General features: G+C 34.6%; 1 protein-coding gene across 1 annotated transcript in view; it reads right to left on the bottom strand.

Moving 5' to 3' along the window:
* Window positions 1-25,628, bottom strand: part of LOC149084199 (uncharacterized) — a 134,407-nt gene extending 108,779 nt beyond the window's left edge. Inside the window, exon 1 of the mRNA XM_089234541.1 lies at window positions 25,079-25,628. Coding sequence (XP_089090667.1) covers window positions 25,079-25,220 — 142 coding nt within the window. The 5' untranslated portion in view covers window positions 25,221-25,628. The remainder of the gene's footprint in view (window positions 1-25,078) is intronic.
* Between the last annotated feature and the right edge of the window lie 1,349 nt (window positions 25,629-26,977).

Here is a 26,977-nt window from a genome sequence, read left to right as displayed (position 1 = left end):
ATATTTTAGTTTACTATTAGAACAACCTATAAAATGTATATTGCTTTCGGACACTTTTAATGACATTTTTCAATTTTGAGGTCGAAATAATACCCAGTATTGTGTGTGCAAACAGACCTTCAATACGATGTTTACAGAACATAAAATTATCATTGTAACTTCAATGTATGACAGATGGCAGCACTAATGAATTGAACATATCTCTGATAACACGTTAATTACGTTAAGAACACGAACGAACGCGCACACAGAGACACCAGGTTTCTGCGAGAACCGAGTAGTTAGAAATTCCCCCACAGGAATGCCGTTTTAAACACTGCGGTTCAAATTGAAGTTTTTCACTAAGTTCGGACAATCAACTCATATATTTACCCTTCCAAGATATAATTCAGCCCCGAATACAGTGGCGTTTTAACATAGGGTCGATGGGGCCCCCTAGTTCAACAGGGGTCCCAAAAATAGTTGAAGATTTTTAATTACAGTATTCTTAAATTATTTGTTTCCTTAATTTTAATTTCGATCAATGCCGAAATTATTTTTATTACCAATACTGAAACAATTTTCGATTAAATACATCTCTTTTATCTATTCTGGAATGAACTTTGAATGATTCTCAAATTATTTGTTTTAATGATTCTGTATGGAATTTTTTTCCACATGTTCAGAATTTTTATTCCCCATTTATTCTGAAATTATTTATTTTCCCAATTATGATAAATCATAATTTTTGTCATTAATTATTAGATCATTTTTCCATCCATTCATAATGATTATAAAACATTCTTTTTCGAAAATTCCCTAATCGTTTCTTTTATTACGGTGTTTTTCATAATTTACATAGATTCTGTATGATTTTTTGAATGTAGTTTTTTCTGTTGTGACATATAGGATATGAAGGCCGCTCACAAGATGTTTTAGGCTCCCTACTTATTGTCATATTAGTTTACTGAATAAATAATGCCAATGATGAATCTGGGGGAAAAGATTTCACTACGGGCTTTACCATTCTTTTTTTCAGTTTAATCGTCTTTCAATGTTTTAGCTAAAAATCATCGATAGGCACGCCAAAAAGCTCCGAGGGGCCACATGTGACCACCGAGCCATGCATTAAATGCCCACTGGTTTACGAGGCGCATGCACAGTCAAACAGTACTTGTAGTTCTCACGAAACAATTTGTATATTCTTCGTTATTTATGTTGTACTGAGTGCTTAAATATTATATAATGTTCTTCAGGAAAATTTGTTTCTATGCATCAAAACAAATATACAGTCGACTCTCGTTATAACGACCCCCATCGCTCCGTAGAAAACCGACGTTTTATTGGGTGGTCATTATATCGAAATGAGAATACATTTGCCTACTCGTAGCTTGTATAAAGCGTACTCATTATAGCATGGTAATTCCAAATTTCTAATATAGGTAGTCGACGTTAAAATTAGTAATTTTTGAAAGATAATTTGTTTTGCGCAGAGTGAATGGATTCGACTGTTGATCTTCAATAGGGAGTGACGATACTATAGTTTATTGTCATGATAGATATACTGGGTCTACGACAATATTATACATTTATTGCCATTTCCCGTTATATAAACAAGTAATGAGGATGAACAATTTCACCGAAACCAGAAATAAAAACCAGAACCTATTAGATTAGATCCTATTCTCTCCCCAGAATAGAGTAGAAGTACCCAACCAGGTCTCTTGTGGTCCTAGGATATTCCAAGGGAGCCATGGGAGATGTCACGTATAAGAAGACCCATGGCAGATTGTACAAAGGCCACAGAGAGCTGTGAAGAAAGTTCGCATGGCAAGAAATAAAGCATTTAGGTTGAAATATGAGGGGAAGTAATGTCTGCAATCAAACAGAACTGCACATAGAAACAAACCCACCTTAATTTATGCAGCCCATCTAGCTACAGCTCAGGGTCCTCATATAGAGAGCCTACGTGATGAGATCTGGTACCGTGGTTTTCAACAGTAAGAATGGTGATTGTCTGCTACTTACTGAACCGTACATGCACACATCATACACATTTCCCTGCGTAGTGTTTGAAATTGCATGCGCGGTTAAATATCAGTTAATAACAGAGGGGAGTAAAACTTATTCATAAAATATTTGATCGCTGTAAATTTACTCAGGAATTACAGTCGAATCCCGTTTTAACGAATACCGAAACTATACATCTATATAACTTGTATTATATTGCTTGCAAAAACCTAGCAGACAATGCAAAAACCTAGAATTCCTTTATAACGGAATTTCGTTATAATGAAGTGATTTCCCCGGTCTGTAGGAGTTCGTTATAACGAGATTCGACTGTTTTTCAATGAGTAAAAAGTTTTTCACTGTTGAATGAGTGAGGAGGTGAGTCCGGTTTAGACGAGGGCTCACAGGCAGAAAATATTTTTCAAAGACAATCATGAAAATGACAATAGAAAAGTTTGAGAGAAAAACTGACAACAGACTTTGAAACAAAAGAAACATGCACACCGCGTGTCTATAATTTAACGTGAATATCGTGCGAAACTTTAAAACCAAGAAGAAAGTATATCAATGAAGAAATATGGGGTTTTTACTGTCTTTCCTTTTGAAACAAAAACGAAGAAAAGAAATCGTAAATGATAATAAACGTAGTCGTAGTTTCTAAGTAATGAAATGGCTATTGATCGGTCAAAGAGAACTTTTAGATTATCGTAATATACCCTTGGTGGAGGGTCCACTGAAAATAAAAAATGAAAAAAAAAAAAGCTGAAAGTTATTCAGCCGTAAGAAAGACAGGGAAAAAAATAGCATTTCAGTCTTTTTCTTTAGTTTTTTCTGCTCTTTTCTTAGTCTGTCGATCGGTATTCCGAGGAATCGCCTTGAATGACTGTCATTAGGAACACGCCATCAGAAGACGGAAATCTCTCCGTATATCACTCTCACCCCATGGAATGTCCTCCAGAAAGGAAATGGGTAAAAATAAGAATAAGAAAAACCGAAGGAATTTTATTTCTTTCTTCTTTTTTTTCAGAAAAGAAAATTGGTAGAATATATACGGATGAAAGAAATCTGGTAGAAAAGGGATCAGGTGTACGTTTTGTGATAGTTTAAAAAAAAATAGTGAGAATATATAAGAAACAAAGACATTGAAGAACGGGATCATGGCTTCGATGTCGACATTAATGAATTCAAGGAGAGAGAAAAAAAAAAATTCTGGTCTGGAATTCTCTTACGACAACTGTGTGGTCATTTCGTGGAATGTCAAAAAAACAAAAAAAGTAAGAACATTTGAGAATAAGATATTACGTCTCGATGAAATGATCTCCCTCATAAATTACAACTTTATGCTGATAATCGTTTCTTTGAAAGAAATATGAGATCATAATAGGACGAATTCAATTGCAGATTTCACGTCAAACGGGGTACGCCACGCGATGTGGCGTTGACGTCTAAATCAGACCTGTTATGAGGGGAAATTGAGGTTTTGAAAGGCAGAGATTATTATATCTGATGGTTTGATTTGTTGGGCGATGACGAATTGCATCGGAACTTCATATTATTATTTTAAACCAGAAAGGTACAGGGAATTGTATAGTTAGGAGATTTTGGGTGAAATGGCGGTGCAGCATGTTTCAGCACTGCAGTAAAACTATTACAAATACAAATACGACGCACATCAGGCGAAATGTCAAAGAGGTGTCCGGAAAAAAATCCCCGCAAATTATATATATATCATTTTATGACCAAGATACAGCGACCAAATTTAAAGTGAAATTATAAAAACTAAATACTATATGTACAGTAGATTCTCGCTTATCCGACATAAACGGGCCAGCAGAACCTCGGATAAGCGAAACTGTCGGATAATAGAAACGGATTCAGAAAAAGCCTATTAATAGTCAACTATGTTATAAGTTTACACATTATGAACCATATAATCATGTTTTACAACTTTCTTTTTGTCCCATGCTTTCGTATAAATTTTTACTTTTAAATAACATAACGTTTGCCAGATCAGCACACTCACACATACGCATTTAACACCTGATAAACCGATCCACATACAGTGATAAACTGCACTGCGGCAACACCATCTATAACAGAAGGCCTCCGTGCGAAGCTTGAGACGTCACTGAAAAAGATCATCTCACCTATAGCCATTAAAAGGGGTAAAGTCTAGTATAGTAATGTATACTCCAAAAAAATCGTCAACAATTAAGTCAAATACCAGGAGGATTTTTTGGAGTATAATTAGACAAAGTCATCTACTCTTCCGTAGTAAATTATAGTACAAAAAAGATCGCGCATGCGTCGGCCTGCTTATCCAATGGCTGCAGGTGAGATGACCTTCTTCAGTGACGTCACGAGCTTCGCGCGGAGGCCTTCTATTATAGATGATGTTGACTGAGTAGTGAGTTGTGACGGTGAGTAAGTGGTGGTGAGAATGACAGACACTTGAGGCATAGTGTAGACGGGCCTGCCACTGTACAGTCGGGAGCAACAAAAAATATACTACGCTCACAACTTGCAGTTGTTGTCGCCGATTTATGCGGTTTTTTTTTCCGATGGGACGTAGGATAATACGGAATTTCGGATAGGTGAAGGTCGGATAAACAAGACTCTACTGTACATGATAAAATATAATACACGACCCATAGAAAAATATATTCATGTTGGTCTATATTATGGATGTTGTTCCCCAGAAAAGTATTTGGTTACTTCCAGACGTTGCTATTTCTTTTTTAATTTTACTTATCTATGTTGTTGGAATTTCTCTATTTAGTCCTCATGTTCGATGTCGATATTAACGAAATCAAAAGAAAAAAAAACTGGTCTAGAATTCTCATACGACAGATATGGTCATTTCGTAGAATGCTAAAACATCAAAAAATTTGGGAATAAGATATTACGTCTTGATGAAATGATTTTTCCCCTCATAAATTACAACTTTATGGTGATCGTTTCTTTGAAAAAAATGTGAGGTCATAATGGGAGGAATTCAATTGCTATTTTATACGTCATGTCTAAATCATACCTATTATGTTGAGGAAAAATTGGAAGAAAATCGAAAAGTCGGAGGTCATTACATTCCAGTGTGTAATTTTTTGAAGGATGAGGAAGAACTTCACAAGCTTCGCACGGAGGACTTCTGATATAGATGGTGTTGACTCAGTGCAGTGCAGTTTATCATTGTATGTGCGGATCTATTTATCGTCTGTTAAATGAGTATCTGTCTGTGTGTTAATTTGGCAGCCGTTGTGTTATTTAAAAGTTGAATTTTATACTAAACCATGGGGACGAAAAGAAAGAAAGTTGTAAAACATAATTATTTTGGTTCATAATGTGTATACGTATGACATAGTTTGGCGATTAAAGCAAAGTATCAGAACTCCTTAATATTGCGGTTATCAACCAAAAAGTATCGAAGATTGTACAGTTATATGAATTTTAGTGAAAAATGGCAATGTGATATGCTTCAGCAAATGCTTTGTTATGAATAGTTACTAATAATGATTGGTTGTACCAGCATCAAAGTATAGAGCTATTGGAAGGATGGTATCTCGATAAGAAGTTGATGCATTTCGTTCTCCGGAAAATTTGGTGGTTATGGCTTAAAACATGGGTCATTTCGTAGAATGTTCTTCTTCCGTTCAAAACTGAACAAATTGAATACAATGACATCGATTCGTGATTCCTCTAAAAAATAATAGCACTCTTCGTGAAAATATTGTACAAAGCGATTCTGTTTAGGTTGAAAAACAATTAATGTTCTTCATTGTTATTATTGCGCCATCTGTTGAACACATATTTAAAGGACGTTGTCAAGAGTGTGCATGCATGTGCCCATGTGTCCAATAGCCAAGTGGGGCCTAGTTTATTTCAGGATTATTTAAGAAGGTTGAGCCAAATCTCTATAAAACATTTTTGGAAAAAAATTGTTGACAAAAAAAACAGAATTATCTATAAAAACAAATTTAAAGAATTAAATTTCATTACTGAAACAACTAAATGTGCATGAATCTGCTAAAAGGAATGCACATGCAGTGATTCTTTGAAATATCAGTTATATCCATTGTCTAAAGTGGATAAGGGTTGTCTCGAAGTCTACGTTAACTATGGGCCGTCGTTCACCGTCAATACAGCAGTCAGTTGTCTATACAAATCACTTCGTACGTATTTTCATTGATGATATCCCGAAACTGAAAACGTACCACAAGAGTAATGAAATTAATACAGCCGACGCTGCTTATATTAAAATCACGAATAATGTTATCATTCGGGTGTCGTTATCACTGTCGCCAAATGAGGAACGTACCATAATATGGAAAAAATCCATTTTTTGTTATCAGAACTTCGGTTTATGTTATCAATTTTTTCATTTTTTTTAGTTAATCATTTTCAAGTTCTAAGACTATGTAGGAGGTCAGAAAGCTCCTTTATTGACAAAAATTGCTGTACTGCGTCTATGATCCATGTAAGTGTAGCGTAGCTTCTTGAATTTCTTCCACGTAGAGAAAGTATGTGAAATAACGTACCGTACCGAATATTATAAAAAAAGTGCCACAATTTGCAATAGACATCAAACAATTTAAATGAAAGTGATAGTCTGAATTTCTTAATTAAAAATAGCTTAAAGGAAATAACATCTATCTTAGAGCAAATGAAAAAAAAACACGATTTTTAAACTTTTGAATTCTATTATTTGGGAAGAAAAACAAAGTTGTCTCATTTTCATCGTCCTTCTCGATCAAACGGGACATATGGTCATAGTATTTTAAACCGAGAGTTTTTCGGATGTAATTAGCAATCTATTATTGTTAGCAAAAACCAAGAATCCCGATGTGATTACATCGGAGCGGAGTGAACTGCACAAGGTGTTCTGTTAATGGACCGACAAACTCTGAGGGATGTTAGTAGACATCAACAGGAACAAAAATTGCAATGGGACATGGTGTCGCAAATCACGTTGAGAAGGTGAAAATCGCGAAAAACGCATGCAGGATCCGACGTCCCACTGAAACGACAAAAATCACAATAATGACTATAAAAATATTTATTTCATTAATTATTACAATAGCAGTTGGAAGTGGTGGCACTGACGTCATGGCACACTCGACAACGACGTAAGAACTGACGCGCTCGAAGATACAGGGTATGCTTTTGATGTCCGCCGCAGCGACGACAATCCGCGCTGAGAGATCCTCCGGTATGTCCACAGACGTCTCATAAACGAGTGGTTGAGTGACGTCAGATATGGTGAGCGAACCCACGAACGTATTCAGTGATCAACCTTTCGTCCACTCTGGACTCAGAGAGCCTGCATGCGTTTTTCGCGATTTTTACCCTCTCAACGTGGTTTGCGACACCATGTTTCATCGCAATTTTTGTTCCTCTTGATGCCTACTAGATCCTCTGAGGTGTTCGCAGTGCCATTAACAGAACACCCTGCATATTGATATCGATATAAATCATAAAACCGGATGTCTAGAATGCCCTCGGAACCATGGATTTAATTTAACCAGCATATTACCACGCCGGGTAATTTTCCTGTTATATCATTTGTGTTTGTGTTATCTTTGATGGTGGATAAGGTTGTCTCAAAGTATACATTGATCAAGTGTGTACATTCACCGTGAAAACTGATTATTTCTCTCCACGGCGTTTTTCGAACATACTCTTATTTAAAATGCTCCGAAAAAAGTTAGAGAACTAGAAGAGGAGAACCGAAAGTGATAAAGCCATGAGTGAAAATTAGTATATATTGATATCGTTACCATTATCGCGAACATGAATCCTAATTCCTAATGTCCAGAATGTCAACGGAATCATGAATCCAATTAAATTCAGTGTATTATCCGTGATGGTCGACATACACAGGATCAAACTATACAAAAAGCAGTTCGTGTGCAATTCGTTGGAAATCCTGTCAGGAAACATTCCCCACGTTTTAATCTTCGTAAATGTTTGCATTTAACGTTGGATGTTGACGCAACTCGTGATATTGACTGCGATCACATAGCACATCGCAAATAATATTTTCATTAAACTTTCGCTGATGAGCTCACACTCTGAGATAGCAAATCATCAAAAATTTACTAGTGCGTATGGAGTTAACGGGCAGCTAGTAGATGGCTAAGAAAGCTTTCGCAATAAACAGCAATAACTTAAACGAAGCGAACGATCAACTCGTTGTTTGCTCGAGCTAAAAGGTTATTCTTCAGAAAAGATCTTTATATAATATTTCTACGAAAGGAATATCACTCCGAAACAGTATTTTTCCTCTTTTTTGTTGATGTCGTGTACCCGTCCGCCTCCTTGTGGAGCCGGTTAGTGCTCCGCGGATCCCCTGTAGCGTCAGAATATAAATATTTTGACACCACCAGCCCCCATAAAATCGAAATATATATATATATATATATATACAGTCTAATCCCGTTATAACGAACGCCGAGAGACCGGAGGAATCACTTCGTTATATCGAAATTTCGGTATAAAGGAATTCCAGGTTATCCAGCGATGTTCCTATGTAAACTTATTTGGGGGATTAGAAAAGTGTTCGTTAAAACGAGATTTTCGCTATAACGGTATTCGTTAAAACGGGATTCGAGTGTATATATTGTTTTTTTACATAATTTGTGTCTCATAAAAAGTTGAATAACTAACAATTTCGCAGGAGAAATTGTGCATTAATGCAATTATGTGTAGTAAATTAAAATGTTCCCACGAGCACCTTAAAAGTGTTCATGGATCCACAGGGGGTCCTTGAAATACCGTTCCTTCTAGAGCAGAATTGCTCTTTTTTTTAAAACCAAGGACCAGTACACACAATACCTGATGCCCGAGTGGCGTGGGGATAAGATGCTCGTCTACCACCGTGGAAGTTGTCGTCCCAGGTTCAAACCTAGGGAAAAATGTAAATGAGGTATTTTCCTAACGGGCTTGAGACTGCCACCGATAGATGGTGCTTTCGGTTCAAACCCAGCTCATTTACAGCGATATGACTAGAGTTGGTGAAGTAGTACAAATATCTGGAAATAGAAATCAAAGCACCAATATGTCTAGTATGACAACATGATCCGTATTTCACACGAGTGTCATGTATTTTGAGTTGAATCAATTTTTTTATACAATCGTCCTGTCTTTCTTAAGATTGTAAATGAAGATGCGAGATTTTCATAAGTTATAAACTATGGTATGGCATAATGGTAATTGGGACTATATATACTACTATAATCATTTGTTGTATTTCAAAGTTTTTTCCAGGAATTGCATTTCAATTCACTGTGATTTCCAGTTGACCTGCACTTACTTCTCAATTGGTGATTTTTCAGGAATATTAGCTTAAATTGCTGATTTTGTCGACTCGGCAAAATTTTTGGCTGCAATTTGTAATGTCCGTATTTTGCAGAGATCTCTATTATTTAATGTTTTTTCTCGATAAAATGTGAACAACAGTTTTTGTTTTTCTTGTGAAATGCACTTTTATATACTATATCGAAGAAAATTTATTGCATAAAATATTAAAAGAGAGTACGGAAATATAATTTAAAATTTTGTTCCGTAAAATTTCCAGGATTTGAAAACAAGGCAAATTTAATTACTAAGTAATTTACTTCAGTGCCATATTGATTAATTCATAAGCACAATCTAATGGCAGAAATTATATATAGTTGTTATTGACGTATGAAATATGTGTGAGCAACGTTATATATATTTACGTATTATGTGGGAAAAAAAATAGATATTTAATATTTTCTCAAAACGATGTTTACAATAATGAAAGCATTCGCTCTGTCGGTGCTTCTATAATGGTTCCGAGAATATAATGTTTATACTACTACTTAGCCGTACACATGCCAGAAGGTGTTATTTATATATATAAGCATGCTCTAATATATTTTTATTACCAGATATTTTTAGTGCCAGAGTTCGATTTATCGTGTTTATTGGGTGCTGCAACCTGTCTTTCATATATTGAAGTGAGTAACGATTAGAAAATCATTGTTCTAAAATGCCAAAATGAACAAAAAAGAGCTTCCTTATCATTTGCATAATTTTTTACTTTGAGTTGATCACAAGCTTATCTCTTTCAAGTTGCAAACTTGAAGATATTTGGTGATCACTTGATAAGATATGAATATGCATTAGTGTAAAAAACAATTAACCTGAAGAAACAGAGAGAGAGAGGAAAAAAAGAGAGATTGAAAGTTCTACAATAGGAATAAAAACTTTCAGTTATGAGTACCATAGTCAAATAATAACAAATAAACGTTTTTTAATGAAGTGCTGCAACATCATGTTGGGTTACTGTGTCATTGTCTTCAGCCACGAACCATACTCAGTTCTCAAAGTCATGTCGTTTAGGAGTGGTACCGATAACACTAATCGCTTGGAGTGGTTCGTACAATCATGAGACAATAGCATTGAACATCCTCTGAACATCTTGGAACCATATTAGTTATGTTGAGTTGCCATCCAAACATCATCTATTCAAATCAGTTTTGTATTTCTTGAGGCTAACAATTCCAAGATACCGCGGAAGCTTACGTCACAACTCGATATTCCATAGGCATGACGCCATGCATGTTTTTTTTTGTTTTTTTTTTGAATGTGACATGGACATTATTCACCAGCCGTGTTTCAGAAACACATTCAATTGGATGAACAGTGTCAAAACTTGCTGCATGACAGACTTCTGCTTGTTTAATTCATTCGCTATTTGTACCAAAGCACTTACGTGCGATCTTATTTTCTTCGGTAGGCATGTACATGTAGTTGTACATCTGTTTGCATCTTTCCTAAACATTACCGAATGTTTCGAATAAAAAACAACTTATCTTCAAATTATTAGCACTGCTTTAAGAGCAGTGTGTTGACGGTCTTTTGAAAATCTTAATTAAAATTCATTTGGGCATCGATTTATCGCCATGGATGGTTACACCAAATGTATATTAATTTCATTATACAGTAGAAGTTGGTTACTTCAAACTTAATTAATTCAGTTGCTTATAATTAGAACTTTTACGAACGTCACTTGATTTTTTGAAGGAGCGTTTTTACAGTTAAAATTTCGTGCTTGGTTCAAATTTTTTGGACAATTCAAAGTAGGAGGAAGAAAATCATTTTTTTTTTGTATCAAAGATGTTAGTTTATAAAAATTCCTAAAGTAAGAATGTTTTTCTCCATCAAGTAAATTGAAAAGAAATTTTTAAAAACTAATGAAATTTTGAAAATTGTGTTTTTGTCTCTCTGCTCTTTTTTTGATAATTTAATGAACATTTTAACATTGTTGAGCTGGAGCACATCGGGACTGTGTACCACTTAATACCGATTATGGCTTTTCAATCTACAGATCAAGGTGTAACATTCAAAATCGGAACCTTTATTTTTCTCGTCATTTAGAGTATGGAAAGTTCAGGTTGTGTAATACGTTAGATTAGAGGATATATATTTACTTGTTTGCATAAGAATAATAAGTAAAATTTGGGTAAAAGTTTCGTAACGGATGATCATCAGCTGTTTCCGTAATCAGGCTTTAACATAGTCAAGAAATTCTGCAGTGATGCTGATTCTAGAAGAGTGAAATAATTTAGCAGCTTAGATAAATTGTTGTAATTATAAATTACTAAATTTTGAGAAACAGTTTCGTAACTGATTACAAAATTTTAATAACGATAATTATCATACCATATAATATTGATGATTAAGTATAATTTTGTAGTCATTTTATACTTATCCGGGCTAAATGAAACAGATAATTCGAATTTTGGATTATTCGAAACTTTTCTCATTGACTTTGGACTTCGAATATATTATTCAAGTTCTACTGCACATACTGTGTATGGGTTTACAGTAGTATTAGAGTTATTGCCAACCGAGGACCTCTGGGCTTTAAATGTGACATCGATCGATATACTTTCATTCTAATTAATGCTCTGTTTCAAAAAGCAACCGGAGAATACTTCGGGTACCAGGATTGGATTTCCAACGGGAATTCACACCAGCTTTTCAAAAATATTAGTTAAGGAGAATTTTTAACGTCGTCACACTTGAAGTTATAATATTATAAAGTAATTTTGGGGAAATTATTATTTGAAAATAATATGAAGATTATTTTTCGAGAATAATTCGAAGATTATTTTTCGAGAATAATTCGAAGATTATTTTTCGAGAACAATTCGAAGATTATTTTTCGAGAATAATTCGAAGATTATTTTTCGAGAATAATTCGAAGATTATTTTTCGAGAAACAGACACTCACCATTAAAATTCTTCATAAATTAGAAATGGCATAATCACAACACCTTATCATCGCCAAGTACAGTACGAGAGTCTGAATACCAAGCGGAGAAGAATATGGCGTTCAGAAAAAATGCTTATGTCTGCTGGAGATCAAATCACCAAGCCTTCAAGCCGTCGCAGTCCGAGAAAGCTCTTTACCATTAAGCTACAGAGTACGTACTTTGTATAGTCCTTAGAGCGTCGATGTGCGCTGAACGGGACAGCGCATGGGCAGCCCCCCAACCCAACTAGCTCTTAGTGACAATAGTAACACGATCGAGACATATACACAAAAACTATGTAACCCTCCATTGAGGATAAAGTTCAGAAAGACAATGCGAGGGGTTGGTGGTTCGATTCTCTGCAAAAGCAGGCGAATTATCTTTCGGAACTTCTTTTTATCTCCGCTCGGTATCCAGTCTTTTCTACTTTGTGTGAACAGCGGAGAGTGACATCGTTTCTCTCAAAACCTTATCATTAACCTATTTGGGGAGAAATCATAATTGGAAGTCTAAAACACTCAAAATATCTTCAATTAAATATCATGATGCAATATTATTACCCTTTCCCAATGTGCATATGAACTTTATCACTCAAAACACGGAAAATGTCTCATCGATTAAGTTCTAAAAACCATCTTGTTCCCCCCATCAGAATAAAAACATGAACGAAAAGAGCAAAATGATTGCTCCAAACAACTTCAGAGACCATTTCCAAGTGACCCGACTGACTCACTCTCATGAACATTTCATCATGCTATCTTGAACACGCTTCACGACTTTCTTGTTGTAAAACTGGCAAATAAGACTTTTATACTGGTGATTGTATTGCCCTTCCGAATCACAGTTTTAATCACCGTCTTTTGGGGGATGGGGGGGGAGAGAAATGCTTGAAAGAATTCGATTTTCTGAAAGTCCTCCCGTTAAGAGAAGCCGCGTCTTCCTCAATTAAAATGATGCAATCGGAAAGTACAACAGCGCTGGGAGCAATTTAATAAATAGAAAACATTTAACGTTTTTCCACTTTTCTCCTCTCGTCCCGGATATAATGTAGCCCGTGTGCATTATTCAAGAGAGCAGCTGCCTTTGCGATCATACTTGCAAATTTAATGGTTCAAAAAGAAGCTGAGCAAGGAAAAAATAATGTATCAGTATTATATATATATATATGACACGAGCCGGGATTTCTGGTAGAAGTTTCACTCGCGAGATGTGGCGTGTATTTGAGTCTAATTTGAATGAACATTAACTGAATTCACGATCGTGTTTTCGGATATTTCTTATTACGTCTCCTTGTTATTTTTTTCTTATGTGGAAGCTATTGAGGTGATTCTTTAGTGAATATGAAGAATAATGATTAATATGATCGTGGATGGAAACGATAGATTGTATAGATTCATTTTTGAATAAATTGTTTTTAATGCAAAATATACTAATAATAAATATATATATTTTTTGACAGAGGTGAAATGAGACGTGAATATTTGTTCACAAAGTCAAAAAGAGCAGTTTGCCGTTTATTATTATTATTTGCCGCCATAATTTTCATCCTGTTATTTCAATATTAAAACACTGTTTTTCTCTGATGAGAGTTCATTGAAAGTGTGTATTCATTAATTACGCTTTTTTTCATAGAAAGTAGAATAACTTATTTCTCATTATTATACAGTATTGGAGACGTTGTCCTCATCTAGTATAATGTAATACGTGGAAAAGTGGGTGTATTGAAATTTCACCCCCGGAAATTCGCCTCGGCATTTCACCCCGACCAATTCCACTGCCCTGACGGTGTGAGTGGCTGAGTGACCATATAATATCAAGTACTATCAAGAATGATAGCAATGCTGAAAACTAATGTATTTTTGCAGTATTATAAAAAAAAAAAAAAAGTCTGCGTGAGAATCTCGCGCGATAGAAGTGAAACTTCTAGGCTGGTTAAGTCTGATTTGAAATGACTAGATTCATCTCGTCTCACATCCATCTTTTACTGGTTGCCAGATATCGAAGAGTGGGGAACACACACTCTTTCCCACTCCACGCTGAACCAATCGTCTTTATTTCCAAACAGTGTGCATCGCCCACCTACCGCCTCTATGAGGACATTCACACTATGTTCTAAGCCTTAGATTTCAGGGCGTCACGGTGGGGGGGGGGGGGGGGGTTGTAACTGCGTTTGTCCTACACAAACAGCAAAATGAGTAAATCAACATTTTTCAAGGGAAAGGGAAAGTTACGTCATTTCCGTTACCCTTTTCCTGAAAATTTGCACTATCCCTAAAGTGTTTTTTTTTTTTAAAGAAAGAGTATAAGGTGAACCTACCGGAATTCAAATCCGGAAATCAAACAATATAAAAAAATCCAGTGCTTCAAAATTTGTGTGTAACAATTCTCACTTCTGATTTGAAAGACAGATGGCGGCACTAAACATTTACCATATCCACCGGCGATCTGTATCAGTAATTTCAGAGGCACCACATCACACTTTTTGGTATTTCACTATCCTTCAAGAGTTACAGATATCTATGCGGAGCATGGAATAGTAGAAACCAAATGATATTCTCTCTACTCCAAAATCGAAATGCATTCGAGTTTCTCCATTAAAACATTCAAACTATGCAAAATATCTTCATTCCAAAAATTAACTCAAAGGCAAAATGCACGATGAGGGTGATGCTGATTATAATTTCACACACATATAAATATATAATTCTACACATTGGCCTAGCCTTTCACAGAGTTATACACATGCAGTAAGTGTACAAAAAAGTTTATTTACGAAAATGAGATTTAAGCAACACACGCGCGCATTATGACTTTACGTTTGAGGGTGAAGAATTCAGTCGCGATTTCTGAACATTTATGGCATCGCGTATCGATTTCACCTGCTATAATTTTCCTGAATGAGAAAAGGGTTATGATTTTCTTCTTTTTTTTCATTTTCAACCGCTTTCGGCTTCATCAACTGAGAGGTATCGCGATTTTTCCCAACACTCTATATTATACTTCAGTTGTATTAGCATTGAGCAGAAAGAGAGGACTACCAGATTTTGAAACTTGTAGGCTCTTATGGTTTGATATATTAAATGTATTTACAGGAAAGGAATAGAAATTTACATCGTTGAGGAAAACCGTGCCTATATACAAAGCAACACACACACCGCATAGTTGGCATCACAACTGCTTCTTCGTTCGAACATACGAACTCTATTTACCACGAGAGCGGATCTCATGTGCAACCTACATTCACAGGGGTTGTTGGCCTTGACCGTTACAAACTCAGAAATAAAGAAGTATGCACACGCACTCTCTTGAAACTTCACTTACGTGTCTTCACAACAGATATCTTCACAACCTCTTTTAATATATATACAGTACATCTTTTTTTATTTTCGTTTAGGCTTATAATGTAAGGTATTGATCAATGAATCGTGCATTGATATGTGTGGAGTGTTGTTTCACACTCCTATTTTATTTATTTCTGAATTGAAGAAGGAAGTGGTAACACCGTGAACGTCTCCATGCATGGGCCCACACGGAAAAAGGGACTACTTCACCAACTTTGGCTATATCACCATACTGCAATTTACTGTCGTTAACGAGTTGGGTTGGGAATACAGGCACCATCTATTGGTGGTCACATCAAGCAAGAAAAATATATTTCTATCTATATTCTTTCCCCGGTTCGAGCCTGGGTATTGATGGCAACCATCATGGTGCTAGACGAGCAGTTTACCATCACGCCGCATAGGAGAACTTGATAATATTAAAATGGTCGTGAAAAAGTATGTAAAGTGGCATGTTGGTATTTCCAGCCAGGTGGAATGAATGCCGGAATATTACTTTGCACTTGGTTTCACGATGCTGTTAAGACTGCCCTCACTAACGCCCCTCCCTGTGCGCGGTAATGCTGAACGTACGACGACATTTATCAACATGGACATTGTGGATTTCTTCTTCCAGAGCTGTTTTTGGACTGTCTTCTTCGTACCAGAATATAATAATGGCGCAGTGGCAAAAAAGACATATGTTCGTCTTGGCGGACAACTTGAGTTCTTGTTATCCGTGAATTTGAATGACGAATGTTGAAAGTGAATAAATATGTGCAGGGAAAAACATGTAAATACCGAATAATGAAGAGATCACCGTTTCGCCGGACATTTTTCTCCCAAGATACAGGGAAAAAAAATGGTAAGTAGGAAATCTTGAAAAAGAAGTCAAGAAGAAGAAATTCCGAAAATGCATTTCACTCAGAATTACATCCAAAATCAGGACGTCCGGTAAACGTAAGAAAATGGACGCTCAGTGTTTGATGCACAAACAGATAACATAAGAAGCGATACAAATTTGCAAATTTTAGGTGATAGCAAGCATGAAAAAAAACAGTAATAGAGCACCAAACACACAAAATCGAGAGACATACATTTTTGAGTAATTTTTTGATATCATGGACAGACATATGAATCTATTCCGCTTTGAAGTTTGAAATCGTAAAATCCGCTGAAGCTTGTCGGCGGAGCACTGGGTCAGAGAAAAATCAATAAGGAAATCCTTATCGTATGAACCAATTGCGTGAGAATGGTTTTAGGATTCTCTCTGAGATTTGTCTAGTGGGAGGTTGTAGAATTCAATCTACGAATACACAATGTGAATTACTGTATACGAGTTATTAATGTGTATAATGCGCATATTTCTTGGATGAAGAGAATATCAACAACTATCTGTATAAGAGAAATATCATTACAATCTCTACAGAAATGCACAGTTAACTTTAGAATTTCCACTAGTATGAGATGTAAACAATATTGATCGTGTATTCATATCTATCACTTCTAATGATAGTGAATGCATTTTTATTTTTGTTTCAAGTGAAAAAATCTAAATACACTTCATGGTGTCTTATGTATTTCTCTTCAAATCGAATTTCACTCTGGATAGTTCATGAGCAAAACACACAAAGACTTCCTTGGTGATAAAACACTGTGATGTTATGAATGAAATAATTATGAAGGCTGCGTAAATCACTGAAACACGGTAATCCTGAATTAACGTCATGCCATAAAAAAACTTTAACAGGCCAGGCTACATTACCCATTGGTAATACAAATACAAATACAAAAAATATACAAATACAAATACAACGCCACAACAGGCAAATTGCCCAACGAGGTAGCTGACTTAAGAACATCATGGATCCCCGAGCCATTTTTTGGAGGCCCTATCTACTACTGCTACACCACACATGCACCCATAATTTAAAAATTAAAGTAAGTAATGTGTGTGCAAAAGATGGAAAAAAAATTGATTTGTAGATGTTGTAATGCTATTTTCTTAATATATATCCACAAACCTTACCAACATTATCGATCGAAATCATCATCCTAGACTGAAGCATAATCTCCTGATTTGTGACATGTATCGTAATAATTATACTCACTATTTTGAAACATAGATGGAAGTACTAGCTTTGCACGGGCACACAGACTTGGGTACACGCGTGCGCTCATTTCTCACAAAATACACGTATTGCTAAAGGAAGGTAAAACGTAGAGCAAAAGTGGGGAGGGCGTCTCCAACCTTTCTAGAGCTGCGAGCACTGCCGTGCCCATATACCAATCATCAAACGAAGAGCACCCTTGCGACAACTTTTGATATATGTATGCCTGATATCCGCATAATTCGCTTTGAATGCAATTTTTACAGGGTGTTTAATTGAAGGGTTGATGAGTTGCTCCCGAGCACGAAAGTGAGCATGAACATTGGGCGCTCTTGATGCTTCGGTGAGCACCATGGTGCTCGCGAGCAACAAGATGGCTGATGTGGAGTGCAGTACATTGCCCAACTTGATTTTTTTTTCTCTTTGGAAAAGAAGATTCACGGAAGGAGAAAATATCACGAGAGATTGGATGAACCAATGAAACGCAAAGTTATCTCGACTTTACGAAACACGTGGATTGCATATTGAAAGGAGCACGAGGAAATCAATCTTAAATCAATTGTAATAATCGACTGCGTATATCAACAAAACGCTGAAACCGGGTTTTCCTAGGAGCAGGTTACCTGCACCGTGTCCAGCGTGAAAACGCTGATTGGTTAAAAAACGTGAAGTTCAGGTTTTTAACCAATCGGCGATTTCACGCTGCACACACCGTAGAAAATCGGGCTTAAATGCAGTACAATGAATGTGTGAGTGAAACGTGTCAATCGAATCCAAATCGTAAACAACAGAAACATCAGGAGAGCGTTAATTACTGTATTGATTATACGGGACCTTCAAAATCAAATAAATACGTGCATCTATAAGATAAGAACACACTATACGTTTTACGTCAAACAACGGAACTAAATTTTAAAGCAAATGAAACGTTCATTTTCAGCACAAAATTTTTAAATTGAACTATACCGAAAAATTACGATTTATGTACATATAATTAGGACTTATTTATTCAATGCAAATTAATAACTGGGTTGTTTTAAAAATATGCTTTCATCACAGAAAACAGCTTGTTTTCATAAAAATATAATTTTATGTAGTAATGATTTTAGTTTTCTACTAGCCAATAAACTTTTCTATATTTATCACCGTTTACGTTTCAAAATATCTTGTTTGAAGCAATTATAATTGTTGTACACTACTTGTATAATGATGCAAACAATATATTGATACATCGGATAATATTGAAACGAATTTCTAAAATATTTTTCTCATTTGTGAGAGAACATTGATACAATACTATATATTAATAAAGTGACTGTTTAATCTTGAATTCTTAATGCGGTTTGCGCAAAGAATAATAATCCGAACGTAGTTAAATAGAATGATCAGATAAAAGTATCAACTGCCCTACTAAATTTGCTGTTTCAGTAATTTATTTCAAAATAAATCATTTCTAATAACAATTTCAAAATTTTTCTTCCAATGTTAATCTTTTTCAGAATTTCCCCAATATTTTTCGTTGTCATTTGTGTCGAGTAATTCGCAATTGGAGATACGCGTACGCAAATCTACATTTCAATTTACTCTCTAAATTATTTTATTTGTTAATGTTGTGTATTCGTTTCATACCGTGGTATTTGAAACTAACTATTTTCTTACATTATAGTATGAATCAATATTTGAATAATGTTTATTAATTAGTGAGATCTCGGAACGAAACATACAGCTTCTATTTTGTTGGTAACGCAGTTTACAAAATAAATTAATACATTATTAAATTGATTATTAGTGCTTAATAAAGTTTTATGTCAAGGTAATAGTGATGAATAAAATAGTCTTTTTTTCAGTCCCACATTTTTCTACAATCATCATCGACATCAATCAAAAGTTTTGCAATATTAGCGTACGAGCAATGTCTATGACGTGTATGTCACGTGGCCAAAGTAAAGGGAAGTTAATTCGAAGAAAAGGTGTAGAGTGTGGTGAACGTGTCTGATAGATTATTCATTTCTTGTTTTCATGTGAGATTTGATAGGAGCGTAAATGAACATGCAACATGCCGAATTCAAGAAGAAATGGCTTGTATAGAACGATTTTTTTCATAACATAGCGGAAGAAACCCGGGACAATCTTAGGTACAGTATTACGTGATGGCATGGAATTCATTTCTTATAGCCCCTCTCCCCGGCAAAAACTAAATATCTGGTCTCGTTAGAAGCCTTTTGTCTTAGCAATGACAAACCCAGACATTTTGTAAAGCTGATTTGTCAATAGTCATTCCCTTAACTTTACATCTGCTACATATCGGAAGAAAGAATTATTCATTAAAAAAGGCATTTTACATGGGCTTGTCAATGCTAAATTAAGAGGCATTTATGGAGACGAGATATGTTGTCATTCCACTTAAATTTTTAATCATGGAGCAACTAGTATATGTATGGCATTATTAAACTGCAGCTGGAAGTTTTGATGTTTTATCATCGGGTATCCATTTTTAATGTTCAATAAAAACAAATACAATCATAGATTTATCGATCGCACGTTAATTGACGTAAAATCTGGCCAGAGTGCAAATTAAGTAAACACGCTGATGTGAATGAAATAACTGTACTACCGCCAAACAGAGATGATTATGTAACTAAATATTTCAGGCAATATATACAAGGATAACACAGCTTTCAGTCAAAATATGACCCCTAAGAATAATGTTGTGATCGCGGTTGGGCTAAGATAACAATAAAAAATATATCAAATTTTGAAATAGTTCCGAACACTAATTTTACATGCTAAAAACAATTCTTTTGAATACTTTTCTCGCATATTATATACAACTCTTCCGTAATATATGCATACAACACGTTTATACCGGATATCCATATAGCAAATGTAATTATATCTCATCAGCAGTTAATAATCCTGCCGTTTGATAAACGTGATTCACGTGAAATAGCGCGACACAAACCCTCTTAATGCTCAATGAATTCACGATAATTTATTTAGTCAAAGTATGTAACACCCCAGTAAATGAGAAATAAATAATATTTTTAGCAGTGGAGAGCACCCAAGTAATTTTAAATGACAATGGACGTTGTGTGTGTGATAAAATTTATATAAACAATGATATACATAGTATATACGTATACGTACAGCGTAAAAATAGTATTTATTCAACGGGGGTATTTTGATTAGAGTATTTTTTACGATAATTGAATGCAATTTTCTTAAAATTACGAACAATTTAAATTTCAGTTTAAAAAATCGTGATGAATATCATGACGTATCATAGTAATGAATAAATAAAAATAAATATATAAATAAAGTGTCACGATCAAAATTAAATTTAGATACACAATTTTACTTTCAGAATGGTATTTAAATTATATTCTTTAAATATATATATTTTTATGATATAATTGTGATTTAATGATATAATATTAGAAGCATAGTAAAACGACTCGTGCTCTTAAGAAGAATTATCAAGATCTATCTCGAAGTGAAGCAGGTTTCTCCGTATAAAGTCAAATCAGAAGGTGAAAGCGATTTTACCTTCAAGCAATTTCATCAGAATATTCGCAATGTTAAGTCAAGAAAAATAATTTATCCAATGGTTATATATATAAATTGATGTGAATTTTCATTATAAAATAAATTTTCAACAAAACCATTGAGTCTGGTGTTTTCTAGAAAATGTCTAATTAAGAGATCCTCAATGTTTGTTTGTTCAATGTTAGTTTCTGTATCCAATGTAGATGTATTTAATGGGACAGTAATAAAAAAATTGCTTTGAGCCCGTTCCGCTCCCCAAAACATCTTATAGAACCCTGGGGTTTTACTGAGTTGTAATCGTGGCAACTGCGGAATCATAAAATATCAATAAAATGGTCATTTGATAACTTTGTGCACACGAGGGATAATTAGACCAGGACCTAAAATTTGTAGCCAATTCCGAACGGCAGCCTTCATTTATACTCACCGAGAGATTGGTGAGTTAACCCGTTGGTGTAGGACTCCCTGCGGTAGAAATCATTTTTGTGATCATATCACCGTTTTTGCTGTACCCCTGGGTCAGGAAAGTTTCTGATACGCACTGACCGGATATCGAAATCGTGTGACATCTCTTAACAATCTTTGGTATTTTAGGCGAGTATCTTATCGACCTGGGCTACCTTGCCCAATGAATACGATATTACACATACTACGTAAACTAAAACTGAAGTCGTCATGAAGTAAAAGTTAGCTTATGACACAGTGATGTTTTTGTAAACTGAAAGTATACCCCATAACGCATGACTTCAGTTATATTCGGAATATAACTCATCCAAGGATTCCATTGTCAAGAAATTGATTAATGCATACGATATTAAACATAGTAATTAAACTAAAAATAAAGTCGTATAAATAGTAAATGGCAATGCGTGCAAAATAATAATGTGTAACATACATATGAAGCGGGGAAAAAGCAATAAAGGAAAAAATAATAGCAATAAAAATATGGAACTCAGTCCAATTTGAGCGTGAGTAGACAAATGTACGCCAAGATGAACAGATATATTGAGTACGTTGTCAGAAATTGAAAGTGATTGAACTATATCAACAAGACCTGAAGAAAGATTTTATTAGTGGATCTGGGATTAGAATAAAAAATACCGAAAGGTAGCAATATGTGCAATTGTTAATGGAATCATTTTTCATTATTAACGAAAATTATTGTCTGATTTAATCTGAGTAGGGCAAACTTGCTGTTTACTATGAAGTAGAAAGGGAAGAAGAAGTAATCTTCCATCAGGCAAGCTGTTTTTATAAATTTATAGTGATAAATATTTTTCTATTTGCTGTACGAGAGAAATGTAATATCATCATAACCAACGTACAAATTGTGCTACTGACCCACTGATGACTTTTAAAACAAATTGTCTACTTCATAACGTATGACTTCGGTTATATCTTCATAAATTGAAGGATAACTGAGTCGAGAAATTAATTCAAATTCGCATCTTATCATTATACAAATACAAATACAAATACAAATACAAATACAAATACAACTACAACGCCACAACAGGCAAAATGCCCAACGAGGTGGCTGATAAAAAGATGCCCATAAAAATATGGTTGTCATATGTTTCAAAAATACAGCAACCCAATTAAAAATGCAATTAACACAAATTACAAACAATATATACACATGATAAAATATTATACAATGCCCATAAAGAATACTTATGGTTGTCTTATTCTATCATTAAGAAAAGACAAAATATTCGCATTATCACAAATATTCTAATATAAATGATTTATCCAAGGGATTGATAATCAAGTTATATTTTTGTCAACCACTTTCATTAGGAAATTATTACGTACAAAACTACTGTTTCTAGAGATCCTCTAGAAAATCTCTAATGGGTGCAGAGATTCCTATTGCTTCAGTTTGTTTGGGACCCTTGATGATTAACAGACTGTTACAGAGATCCCAAAAAGTAATGAATGTTTTTTCCAGTATTGGTTGATTTGATAAAATATTTTACAAGTTTTTAAACCGTTGTTACCGTAAAAAGCTCCTCGCAGAACGCTGGGGTTTCATTGATCACGAGTTGGAATCACAAACATTGTCTAATCATAAATTAATAATCGTGATCGAAAGCGAAGCAGGTTTCTCCGTATAAAGTGAAACAGGAAGGTGAAGATGTTTTTACCTTCAAGTAATTTCATCAGAATATTTACGGTGTTCGGACGATGCTAATGATTCATACACGGGTATATCCTATAATAATCTGGTAATGTTGTGGATTAAAAATTTTATTAGTAAAATAATATGATGAGGAAATTATTGTGTCTGGTTTCTCTAAAAAAATTCTAATAAATACAGAGGTTCCCATTATTTCATTTTTTTTCAAGTCCTTGATGCTTACGAGAGTATTGTCTACATAATAGATAATAAGTAGTGAGAAAATATTTTTTTCATTACAGATATACAATATTTATTGAAATATTTTACAGCACTTTGACACCGTGATAGTAACCCTAAAAGTTCTTCGCAGAACTCTGGGGTTTCATTCATCATTTGTTGGAATCGCCACCATTGTCTAATAATAAATTACTATGAAGTGAAACCACAATATAAGAAACTCTGCTATATATATTCATTTATTTATTTATTTATATATTTATTTATTTAAAATCATCAATACGTTTTTATGGAGTGAAGTTTGCATGTTTTGCATGTGATATTTCCCTTGGTATATAAAAAACTGAAGCCACATCCTGCATATTCATCGTTTAAATTACCCCACTGACGATAAAACTAAAGGTCAACCTCATGAAAATGACTTAGTAATGACATCTAACAATATTTGAAAAAAAATTGCGTTGTAGTGGGATTCGTGGTTATATGGAAGATCGTTGTAGTGAGGATTCATTTGTGTACGGTATATTTTAAATTTTATCTGAACCAAAACTAAGTCCTATCATGATGGTCAACGTAAAAATTGCACCACTGACCCATTGATTATATTTGTTATTTAAAACATAAATCTAAAGTAATAACCTATGACTTCAGTTATAAATTTGAGAATCAAAGAATGAGCAAGTCAAGAAATTAATTCATGTTTGCGTCTTATCATTAACCCATCTATGTTACCATGTATATTTAAATATACATGACAAATAAGTGGTCAACAAATTCCTTTCCTAAATTTTATTTGTATTTTAAAACATATTTTTTAATGTCATTTTAGTACAGAATACAACTATATAAGTGCGATCCTTGTTTCTAAATCTGAAGAGAGTTTTTTGTATCATATTTCAAGAATTTTGAGAGCTGCCGAAATTTTACGAGTTCAGAGATTTATTGTATTGCACTAAATCGAAGGAATTCAACTTTATTAAAAATTATTTTATCCGTTTATAGATATCAATAAAATCATAAGAAATTTTATATGTTGTCTTCAATTAACCATTTTAGGTGTTATTTAATTGAATTGCTGTGATGATATAATTTTTCAATCAGAAATATGTTACTAACACAAAATTTTTCATGTTTTTGGGAAATAATTCCAATAGGTTTTCATGACGGTGAATCATAATAGGCTAATATATAACGTATTTTACATTTTATATGAATCAAAACTCAAGCCCTATGATGATAGTTCAACGTAAAAATTACACCAATGACAAACTGATTATTTTTAAAAGTAAATGATAACCCTATAATCTCTATGGCTTCGGAATAATTTCGGAAATTTAAGGATCGGTGTGTCAAGAAATGAATTCACATTTGCGTCTTATTATCAACAAAATTCGAAAAATCCACAATATCACCACAAATAATTGTTATAACAAGGAAATATCCATAATGATATAAGATATAAATATTCCTTACCTTTGTAGAAAATCATTAAGCACACAATGAAGAAACATTTAAGGTGAGTCCACGAAAACTTTGCCCTGCCCATTCCAGGATCTCGCACTGAAGTCTTTCCAGCGAAGAAAGACCGCGGACCCGTGCGGTCCACGGGTTTCATAACCTCCGTTCTAGGCAAAACGGAACCGAACAACTAATCGAAGGGTCCCTTTTTATTTTAGCCTGTTATTCTTTCCTTCACCCGGAAAAAAGAGAAAAACAACAATAATAAAGTCTTCAATAAGAAATTCTTGAACAGAGTATAACAAGGAACAGCATCGAGTAGAGAGAGACAGAGAGTTTCACAGAGAGCAACGGAGATCAGTCCATGGGAGAAAATGTACAGATGAATATGTATAAATCTATATATGGTCTGTGTGTGTGTGTATATATATGTATAAATGGTATCCAGAACAGAGGATGAACCGCTCCGCTGACCGTGTCAGTAGTCGTGGGTTTTTCAAAGGGGCACACACTGCGGCAAAAGTGTGTATGTAGTAGACTGTTCGTGCTCCCTTTACGGCGGGCTGAGGGAACGCTCGCAGCGCCACGCAGCTCTCACTCGCTCGGGGATGGGTCGGTCCATTTCCTGCAGATTCAGTCCTGGCATGGCATGGAGGATGATGGTTTTTTTTTTATTACAAGAGCCAACGCGTGCTGTTTTTATTTTTACTTTTCATTCGATTGTGTATTGGGGGGAAATCATGGGATCTCATAATTAGAGATTGCAACAAAATATTATTTCCACTAACGACGGGAATATGTAGTTGGACTCGGTTACGTCGGCCGGCTGATTCCTTTAGGGAATAATGCTAATGAAACGTGTGCTTATAACGTCAACGAAAATACAAAGACCTTCCCCCGAATATAACGACACTTTTATTTGTCGTAATTATTTATTAGTTGGTACTATTTATCATAATGAGAGTGATAAGTGAAACTCTACAATTTTTTCCATGCTCCTAAGGAAGTTAACGTGAACTTGGGTATACAGTCGAATTACGTTTTAACGAATACCGTCATAGGAGAAATCTCTCGTTTTAACGAATACCGTCATAGGAGAAATCTCTCGTTTTAACGAATACTTTTTCCAATCCGCCAGATAAATTTACATAATGCAAAAACGTGGAATTCCTTTACAACGAAATTTCGTTATGACGAACGGATATCTACGATATCTTGCAGTTCGTTATAATGACATTCGACTCTATTAGGGTTGCTGATTTTAAAAGTGGTATTGGTTTTGCAGAATTGATTCTAGTTTTTTGAGATCTCAATATTTTAATATTTTATATATAATATTAAATATATTTAGATTATTTTAAATATTATAATATTATTATTAGACTCTCAATATTTCAATATTATTTGCAGCCACTCATTTTTGCGTTGAATTCTTGCTTTATATAAACACTCACGCTGGTCATAACGACCCCACGATATATCGACCATTCCATTGCAACGACCTGTAGGATAAGTCCCAAATGTTTTACAGAACGACTATCATATATGTTTTACTTTCGATATAACGACCCTCCCTATGCAACGTCCGTTTTCAACGGTGAACCCAGCGATGAAGAGGGCCATTATATTTTGTTGCTCGACTGTACATATATATTTTTATTTTTCTATTTTATTCAATATATTATTGCATCCATACCATTAGCTTCATACATGAGCTTAGCAGAGAATAAAAATAGAATAAAATAATTAAATGTCTTGAAGATAGCTTAGACATTTCAAGGCCATTGCTCATCTCTAACTCTAGGCTTATTATGACTCTTAATTGGAATCGTATTTTCGCTTTAATTTGCAAATATTCTGTTTAAGAAATATATATACAGTCGCATACCGTTGTATCGAAAATTTCATTTTAAC

Source organism: Pholcus phalangioides, unplaced genomic scaffold, assembly GCF_987345545.1.
Source record: "Pholcus phalangioides strain wild (caught in Gottingen) unplaced genomic scaffold, Ppha-v1.0 ptg000008l_1, whole genome shotgun sequence".
NCBI lineage: Eukaryota > Metazoa > Arthropoda > Arachnida > Araneae > Pholcidae > Pholcus > Pholcus phalangioides.
Note: the sequence above shows the minus strand (reverse complement) of the source record. Positions and strands in the feature narration are given on the sequence as shown.